Source organism: Cebus imitator, unplaced genomic scaffold (genome assembly GCF_001604975.1).
Source record: "Cebus imitator isolate Cc_AM_T3 unplaced genomic scaffold, Cebus_imitator-1.0 Scaffold20, whole genome shotgun sequence".
In the NCBI taxonomy this organism is placed as follows: domain Eukaryota; kingdom Metazoa; phylum Chordata; class Mammalia; order Primates; family Cebidae; genus Cebus; species Cebus imitator.
In genome coordinates this window covers 10,986,351-10,996,374 of record NW_016107335.1, presented here as the reverse complement: position 1 = coordinate 10,996,374, position 10,024 = coordinate 10,986,351, and the positions used below count along the sequence as shown (strand labels likewise).

The 10,024-nt window shown below is 46.6% G+C and overlaps 1 protein-coding gene across 2 annotated transcripts in view; it reads right to left on the bottom strand.

Moving 5' to 3' along the window:
* Positions 1-10,024, bottom strand: part of ITIH5 (inter-alpha-trypsin inhibitor heavy chain 5) — a 91,110-nt gene that overhangs the window by 15,135 nt on the left and 65,951 nt on the right. For both annotated transcript variants that reach the window (XM_017521212.2, XM_017521217.2), the window contains exons 8-9: positions 6,677-6,845; positions 925-1,234 (exon numbers count right to left, since the gene is read on the bottom strand). In XM_017521212.2, the coding sequence (XP_017376701.1) occupies positions 925-1,234; positions 6,677-6,845 (479 nt within the window). The remainder of the gene's footprint in view (positions 1-924; positions 1,235-6,676; positions 6,846-10,024) is intronic.

Here is a 10,024-nt window from a genome sequence, read left to right as displayed (position 1 = left end):
AAAAAAAAAAAAAAAAAAAAAAAAAAAAAAAAAAAAAAAAAAAAAATGCATGGGAGGGAATGGAAACAATGGTAGCTAATCCCAAACCAAGGACCTGTCTTTACTTCATACCTTAGGGACTTCCACTTCCTTTTATCATTAATAAATGCCCTTTGATTATGGCTATTAAACACCCATAAATCTACCCAAACCTCCCCTTTGCTTTTAAGTAGATACCATATATGCCACGATGCAGATTAAAGCACCTCACGCTGAACTGGGAGCTGGCTCTTCACTCAGTCAACAGCAAAGTGGCAGGCTGTGTGTGGCAACATGAGATCCGAGGGAAGCTATTTCTGTTTTAAAAGATCTAAGTTTTCTCCATCTCTCATTTGAAAGATCTCATCTCTTCTCCACCTCAAAATAATCTGATTATTTGCCAGTTTTATCTGGTTGTTTTGCTTCTAAATAAAACCTTTTAACTAGTACTCAAAATGAAAATAACAGTACTCCACTACTTACTCACAGGGTAGAATAAAAGTAAACTTGCTAGCCAGTGCTTTAAAATATTGAGATGTTAATGAACCATGAGAGCTCATTAAATACTTAATATGGGATGGCCACTATGCCAGTGCTTTAATAGCATTTTTACATCGCTATTTTCTTATTAAATTCTGCAACCAACCATAATCCTCATTTTAGCGATGAGGAAACAGGGGTATAGACAGTCTTAAAATCTTGCCTAAAGTCACAAAAGAGGACCAAAATTTGAACTCTGAGCTGCCTGGTTTCAAAGCACATTGTGACACCTCCCAGTGCAATGACCTGTGATGTAACTTGTCAGCAGACGCAAGGCTGGGGTGCAGCAACACACTCCTGCCCAAGTTCCCACCACAGTCACCCCTCCGCACCCCTGCCGACCCCAGACAGCCTCAGACCACAGACCCGATGAGCTGCGAGCCCGCGTCCTCTTCCTCATGCACACGCCGTGTGAGGCCGCAGTTCTCCAGCGACAGCTTCTCCAGCAGCCTGAAGTCCACGTCGTTGCCAATGCCGATGGTGAAGATGCAGACCTGGCCTCGGGCAGCCTCCCGGGTGTTGTTGAGGATCTTGAGGGTGTGCGTCTCCCCGACCGTAGGCTTCCCATCCGTCAGGAAGATGATGAGGGACACGCTCCGGTCTCCACTGTCATTGTGGGCCATGTACTTATTCAGGAGCCTGATGGCCGTCTGCAGGGCCTCATTGATGTCTGTGCCTGCAGGACACCAACACGGGACAGCTCAAGCCTCTGCACTTACCTCCCCACTCCGAAGGCACTTTCTTTTTTTTTGAGATGGAGTCTCGCTCTGTCACCCAGACGAGTAAAATGGCACGACCTCCACTCACTGCAAACTCCGTCTCCCACGTTCAAGCAATTTTCCAGCCTCAGCCTCTTGAGTAGCTGTGATTACAGACATGCACCATCACACCTGGCTAATTTTTGTATTTTTAGTAGAAACGGGGCTGACCATGTTGGCCAGGAGGGTCTCGAATTCTTGACCTCGTGATTCACCTGCCTTGGCCTCCCAAAGTGCTAGGATTACAGGTGTGAGCCACTGTACCAGGCCTGAATTTACTTCCATAACTGCAGTCCACGCTCAACCACCCAATGGAGGACATCCAGAACCTTGGTGTGCATTTGCTAAATGTATGTAAGTGACTGGGGATTATCCCGCTGTAACAAACCTCCACCTTAGCTTAGCAGTCTCCACTACCTGAGCTTCAATGGCTTCTGTGCCCTTTTCTGAGAATGGCTTTGAAAAGAGCAGGAAGGTGCTGAGCATACAGGACAGCAGGAATTTGGAGGGAGAAAGAGCCGCAGAGGGAGGAGGGGGCATGGAATGAGGGGGAGGAAGGTAGTTGCTGACATCTCAGATGCCTTCCAGTGTTGTCCAGGGCTGGATGGTGCTGATGAAAGAATGAATTTCTTGCCTATATCGTCTCTTCTTTCCTTGCTTCCTGTCCCTTCAGGTTACCTCTGCTTGCTAGAACCCTGCAAAGGGAGTGAAATATTTCTCCTCCTGGCCCCCCTTTTTCTTCCAGAGGCATTTGTCAGCCGCAGGCCTGGTTAAAGCTGGGACCAGCCGGGCACAGTAGCTCATGCCTGCAATCCCAGAACTTTGGGAGGCCGAGGCAGGCAGATCACCTGAGGTCAGGAGTTCGAGACCAGCCTGGACAACACGGCGAAACCCCATCTCTGCCAAAAATTTAAAAATTAGCCGGGCGTAGTGATGCATGCCTGTATTCCCAGCTACTCGGGAGGCTAAGGTTGGAGAATCACTTGAACCCAGAAGATGGAAGTTGCAGTGAGCCAAGATTGAGCCACTGCACTCCAATCTAGGTGACAGGGTGAGATCCTGTCTCAACAGAAAAAGAAAAAATGAAATAAATAAATGAATAAATAAAATAAAGTTGGAGGTGACAGGGAAGAAAAACTTTACAAGGAATCTGTGGCTTAGAAAACTGATCAAAAGCAGAAAACAAACCTCAACTCTGAGAAACGATGGAAGAATAAACACCTGTGACATTAGCAGGTATCTGTGGATAGCAAGAGGTTTTTCTCTTTTCTTTTGATGATTTTCTTTATTTCTCAAATGTTTTAGAATAGATACTTCCATGGAAAAAAACGGGGTGAGAATACAAGCAGGCTTCTGGAGTTCTAAATGTTCTGTTTCTTGACCTGGGTCTGGGATATGTCCAGTTTATGAAAACGTATCAAGCTGTACACTTACTACACATACATGTTTCTGTGGCTGTGTTACACTACAGGTTACTGCTTTCTTAAAAAAGCATGTTCCCCTGTTTTCTTTCCTTTTCCTTCTGTTTTTTAGAGACAGGGTCTCACTCTGTTGCCCAGGCTGGTCTTGAACTCCTGGGCTCAAGCGATTCTCCCACCTCAACCTCCCAAAGTGCTGGTGCTACAGGCGTGAGCCAGCATGGCCAGCCACCCATGTATCTTAAATTCACTACTTTATGATTAAAATAAATGAGACAATTTAAGTTTGGGAGCAAAATAAATGAATAAATAAAGTTGGGTCCAGTGTCTTTGACAGGGGCTGAACAAGTATTTGCTTGGTGGATGGAGAGACATGTGGTTTGCTGGTTGAGGTTGAAACCCCAGCCACAATGAGTTTTCTGGATTAGCTAAGAATTCCATTGAACTAAGCTACCAACATCCCACCGTCACCAAGTAAAGCAGAGATCTTACTATAGTGTAAACACCTATTTCCTTTGTTGTTGTTGTTTTTAATGGCTTGAGATAAAAGCTACATACCAAAAGATCACCCATTCTAAGTGTCCAATTCATGATTTTTAGTAAATTTAGAGTTTGATGATCATCACCACCATCCATCACCCTGACTGGAGTGATTTTTCTCTACCTGCAAATTTTACCAGATTTGTGGCACATATATACCATGGAGCACTATTCAGCCATAAAAAAAAAAAGAATGAGATCCTGTCATTTGCAACAAGATGGATAGAACTGGAGCTCATTATATTAAGTGAGTTAAGCCAGGCACAGAAAGACAAACTTCCCATGTTCTCGCTTACTTGTGGGGGCTAAAAAGTAAAACAATTGAACTCATGGAGGTAGAGAGCGGAAGGATGATTCTCAGAGGCTGGGAAGGGTAGAGGCAGGTGAGGAAGAAGTAGGGATGTTAACTGGTACAAAAAGTAGTTAAAGAGAATGAATACAAAACAAAAACATAAAATAAAAAAGAATGAATACGATCTAGTATTTGATAGTGCAACAGGGTGATTATATTCAATAACAATTTCATGATACATTTAAAAATAACTAAAAGTATAATTGGATTGTTTGTAACACAAAAAACAAATGCTTGGGGTGATGTATATCTCATTTCCCCTGATGTAACGATCACACAATGTATACCTGTATCAAAATGCCTCATATACCCCAGAAATATATATACCTACTATGGACCCCTAAAAATTAGAAATTAAAATTAAAAGGTAGCACATTTGAGAAAAACGATCCTCTCCCCATGGCTTTACATCCTCCAGAATTTCTAGCTAAAAAAATAGATAAAGCTATGTCCATGAAAAGAGGTTCATAATTCCTGCTAAGATGCAGAGTCCAATGGAAAGAAAGCTATTTAACATTTTGAATCACTAATCTGCCTTTTTTTTTTTTTTTGAGACGAGACTCACTCTGTCACCCGGGCTGGAGTACAGTGGTGTGATCTCAGCTCACTGCAACCTCCGCCTCTCAGGTTCAAGCAATTTTCCTGCCTCAGCCTCCCAAGTAGCTGGGACAACAGGAGCAAGCCTCCAGGCTCAGCCAATTTTTTGTATTTTAGGAGAGACGAGGTTTTGCCGTGTTGCCCAGGCTGGTCTCGAACTCCTGAGCTCAGTCAATCTGTCCCCCTTGACCTCCCAAAGTGCTAGGATTACAGGCATGAGCCACCGCACCCTGCCTAATTTGCCTTTCTTAAGGCCCAGTCTAATTTCTTGGTGCCTCTGGGTGTGTGAGTAAGGATAAACTGACATTTGCTTTTTTCTTTTGTCTGTATTTAGCAATGGTGCCAAACCTCTGACTCCACTTTAAAGCCAAGGAGAGCCCAGGCAGAGGGATGAATTAGCTTTCCTGATGGCACACAGACACCAGAGGCCCTGAAGGGATTGGCATCAAGCCCACGTTAAGTGGGGCATCCCCTGCCCACTGAAAATAGAGAGGAGCTGTCCTCAAAGGACTCACGAGCACCAGTGAGAGGGGTCACCCAAGTGGGTTAAAACAATGGCCATGTCTGATGCTTAAAAGAGGACTTCCTATGTGCCAGGACCAGTCTAGCCACTTGAAATGTTTTAACTCACTCCATCCTGATTAGACTCTATTGTTATCTTCATTCTACAGATGAGGAAACTGAGGCATAGAGGTGAAGTTGGATTCAAACCCAGGCAGTCTGGCTTTGGAATCCGTGCTCACAATCCTGATGCTGCACGTCTTAGCGAGAATCAGGCTGATCTGCAGTGCACCTGCAGAGGCTTAGGCAATGTGGCATCGAGAAAAATGAAGGAAACCAATAGGGTTTCTAAGGCTTGGAGCCCAAAAGACTGTAACTTACATCAGTCATCTTTTTTTGTTTGAGACAGTCTCACAGACACCCAGGTTGGAGTGCAATGGCGCAGTCTTGGCTCACTGGAACCTCTGCCTCCTGGGTTCAAACAACTTTCCTGCCTCAGACTCCCAAGTAGCTGGGATTACAGGCACCTGCCACCACGCCAGCTAATTTTTTGTATTTTTAGTAGAGATGGGGTTTTGCCATGTTGGCCAGGTTGGTCTTACACTCCTGACCTCAGGTGATCCACCCGCCTCAGCCTCCCAAAGTGCTGGGATTACCGGGGTGAGCCACCACACCTGGCCCAGTCATTTTCTAAAGCTGTTTATTACGCCACAGCCCTACTCCACTGGCACACACACATCATTCTTCTAGTAAGCAGGACCATTAAAATAAATCCAATCTACAAATATCCACGGAGCATGCCCTCTGTGTCAGGAACTGTGCAGGGACTATGTAAACATGAAGAGGAATCTCTTCCTTCAAGGGTTTTACAGTGTTGTGGACTTCCCGAGAGAAGAGAGCATCACTATCATATTAAATCTAATCTTCTGTATCTCCCATCAAACACCAAAACAGTTCCTGGATTACACTGTTTCAGATACTAGTAGGAAACCCCAGTGTAAAGCAAAGTACCAGCCAAGTTCGATCAAGTTCCACACTAAGTCAATTTGGGAAATGAGGGCTTTGTCTCAGATTGGGAAACCATGAATATATGAAAGATGGAAAACCCCGGACGGGAGAAGGGTCAACGGAGTGTTTTGTATGTTGCCAGATTACTGAAGTGGAATTAACCAGGAGGTAGTGTCTCCGTACAGAGCCTGTAAGGAAGGGAACAGGGAGTAGGTCCAGTTCTGTAAAATGCGCCACTACGGAGCACCTCTTCTGTGTCCACTGCACAGGTGGTACAGGGAATAGCAAGAGCAAGGCGCAGGTCCTGAGAGAACTTAACATCTGGCCCAGCTGGGTAACACACTGCTCTAATTCTCTAGTCTTCTCAGAATTCTTTATGAGCTTTTCTCTCCTCTCTTAACATTCTGCACGCTTACCTGGGCACCACCCAAGACAAGCGTTCAGTGGCCAAGAGCCTACGTCCTCCCCATCACATTTGACCTCCGCAGCCCTCCCGGGCCACCTAGACACACATTTAGGGCTCCTTGCTTTGCAAAGCAGTTCTATTTGCCACTGGCCAAGGTGTGCATGAAATGCTGGCTGGTCCCTGTGGCTTTAATTCGAGACACCCCACAACAACTTACAAAAGCAGTGTTGCTTTTGTAGCAACAAAACTTTTTGTAACGGGATCCATGAGGTGAACCAGGAAAGCTTCCAAACACCTGTCAGGTTATCTTCCCCCAGATCTTGACCAGCTTCGTTTGGGGACTGGGAAAGGAGAACACGGATCTGGTATTTGGAGCAACATAAGCTGCTAAGAAAGCTCTCACCTGCTGCCTCCTTTTCTGTCCTGTCATCAACCCCAGCTTTCAAATCCTTGTCTCTCGGCAAAAAAAAAAAAAAAAAAAAAAAAAGTATTATTAAGTCAAAGCCAAGCCAATGTGAGAAGGAGGAGTCACCGTTACCTCCAGTGGGGGACATATGGTGAATGTAGACTTTGCCATCCCTGATGCTGTCCGGAGTGACCGATATCAAGTGGTCCTTCCATACTTTGATCCGGTTGGAAAATCCAATGATACTGAAACGGTCCTGGGGTCGGAGGTCATGAAGGATCGTGAAGAGGGCATCCTTGGTCTAGGCAAACACAAAAGCAAAACCAGCCACAGCCATTCACATGAGTCCACTCGCTCCCTGTTCTGAAAACCACCCCCCGCCCAGAAACAACGTCAGGGTTCAAAGTCAGCATCAACTCTGTAAAGGGCACTTGGCTGAATGTCAAGTAATTGGTTACCTGGCTGGGAAAAAAATGGCATAAAGGTGTTGCAGTTGTAGACACGAGTGAATCAGTGCTGAGTGTATGCAATGTCCCATGCTTGAACCCGCCACGGTGCCTTGGGCCTCCACGTCTCCACCATTGCTGTTCTCTCACCCCATGTGTTCTACCCCACCGCTCTACCTCCAGCTTTCACTTGACAAGCCCCTCGTCATTCTTAAAGCCCAGGCAAGTGAGCAAATTCTCCATTTGAAATGTTTCTAACTTCTCTAAAGAGAGCTGATCATTCCCTCCCTTAGGCTGGCAAAGCCCTCAACGCATTCCTATTAGAAAGCACACATCACACCATGATGATGATTCTTTTGTCTCCTTCCCTTCCGAGGTTGTGAGCTCCTTGCAGGGGGGTCTCCTTCCTCTATCACCTAGTGACACACAGGGGTTGCTAGGCCAAGGTGAGGCAGGTGAATGAATGAATTAATGTTTAATGAATTATAAAATTAATGGCCCAAATTATAAATACCATGGGAATTGAAAAGATTATGAAATTATTGTGGACTGGAGTGATGTCAGGCTTTACAGAGAAAGAGGAATTTGAGGGTGAGGTTTAAAAAATAGCTTGAAAGAATTGGAAGGGCATTCTTTATCTTCTTTTTGCTTTTTTTTTTTTTTTTGAGACAGATTCTCACTCTGTTGCCCAGGCTTGAGTGCAGTGGTTCAATCTCAGCTCGCTGCAACCTCTGCCTCCCGGGTTCAAGCGATTCTTCTGCCTCAGCTTCCTGAGCAGCTGGGATTACAGGTGCGCACCACCACATCCAGCTAATTTTTGTATTTTAGTAGAGTCAGGGTTTTATCATGTTGCCAGAGTGGTCTCAAACTCCTGAGCTCAGACAATCCACCTGTCTCGGCCTCTGAAAGCTTTAGGACTATTGGCATAATAGTCCTAAAGGCGGTTTGAGCAAAGCCAGGAAGTAATACAGGTGAGATCGAGGATGCTAAGTGGTAACAAGTGTGCACTGAAGTCAGCTGAGACGCGTGGAAAGAAGAAGGAAGCCATATGACCTGAAACCAGAAATACCCTAGGGGCCTAGAAAAGGTTTCTATAGTAATCCTCAGATACTGTGAGCGAACACTGTCCTCCCAGGCAGTACTGTTGTTAGACACTTAAAGAGGCTCAGTGTAGGAGGTCAGGGACTTTCACTGCATAATTACCATGAAAGGACACCTTGCATCTTTATGAAGGTGAAGAGTACATGCTTCAGGGCCAGCTGTCACTCTTGAGGCTGGGTTCATCCCCAACTCTCTGTGGGGCCCTGATCTTCCAAGAGAGCCCTTCCCTGCCTCCCAGCCCTGCCCTCCATTCCCCAGAGCATGGGCCCCTGCTCTCTCCCTTCATGTTGATAGACAGAATGTCCCCTCTGTGTGCACTGACTGGTCTGTCCATCTCCATTTTATGCTTCCGTGTGTAGGAGCTTTTTCTGTTTTATTTATTATGTTTACATGGCTGGAGTACAGTGGTACAATCTTGGCTCATTGCAACCTCTGCCTCCTGGGTTCAAGCAGTTCTCCTGTCTCAGCCTCCCAAGTAGCTGGGACTACAGGTACACGCCACCACACCCAGTTAATTTTTGTATTTTCAGTAGAGATAAGTTTCACTATGTTCTCCAGGATGGTCTTGATCTCTTGACCTCATGAACCGCCTGCCTCGGCCTCCCAAAGTGCTGGGATTACAGGCATAAGCCACCACACCTGGCCACTTTTTCTGTTTTATTATTGTATATTTATTATTCTATATTTAATACACAGCAGTGCCTGGTGCATAGGAGATGCCGGACAAATATGTCCTGAATAAGTGAGCAGTGAATAAATGATCCATCTGTCACACTGGACAGGGAGTTCTGAAAACAGCCATCCCCTTGCCCTGCCCCCTGCTCCCAACGTGGTGGCATTGTGTACACTGTAGGCTTTTAGTAAATAACTGCTGTATTATTAAACAAATAAGACAGAGACAGAGAAGGACAGAGACAGAGGAGTCAGAGACAGACAGAGAGAATACTCAAGAGAGGGACAGAGAGAACGAGAAAGAAAGTAGGGGAAAGAGGAAAATGGGGGTGGGGAGGAAAATAGAGGCTGGGAGGGGAGAGAAAGAGACAGAAAGAGAGGTTGTTTTTTTTTTTTTTTTTTTTTTGTGAGTGCAAAGCACGAGAGATGCAGCCCAGCCCTTGAGAACCTAAGACAGACACTACTGAGAATGAGGACATGCAGGAAGCTCTGAGCTGCCTGATGGACAAGCTACAGTGATGATCAATAACTCAGAGAACTGCACTGCACAGGCCGGGGCGGCCTCAGCCAGGGCGCTGGGCCCTTCTCATCCTGGTTCATCCTGGGCTCCTTGCCCCTCCTCTCACTTAGAGCCAGCATACCCTGTGTGAGCATCAGACGGGCGCTCACAATTCAGGTGTCCCGACCCAGGAAGGTCTGAGGTGCCGCTGGGATGGGAGGGACAGCAGCACACAGTGGCCAGGGTGGGACAGTGCTGGGCCCGGTTCTTAGGCCCTCCTGCAGGACTCCATGCTGCACACGGCTGGGCCCAGCCTGGCGGGGCTGCATGGGGGCCTGCCGGGAGGGGACCGTGCTGGAGCTACTGCCTTAGCTGCTGGCATCCTCAGGGATCCTTCGCAGTGTGCCAAGAACCTCCAGAGGGACCCGCCTGGCTCTTAAGCTGGTATTTTTTTTTCCCCGCAGTGATGAATATTCTGATTTAGGAAGAGCTGTTCAATCTCTCCACCCTCCTTCCCTCAGCTCAGCAGCTACAGGCTCCTTACGACCTTGTAAGGCCTCAGCTGCAACTTGTCCTTGCCTGCACCAGAGAAGGCGGCCCAGGCCCCTCCCGGTTGCTCCATTCTCACTGGGAGGAGAGCCATGTGGATAGACTCCTGCCTTCATTTCAGAGGGGCCAACAGCTACCATTAACCTTTGCAGACTGCAGGCACTCACCCCTGCAGAGTGGAGCCACCCAGCCCCACTCACCCCTGCAGACTGC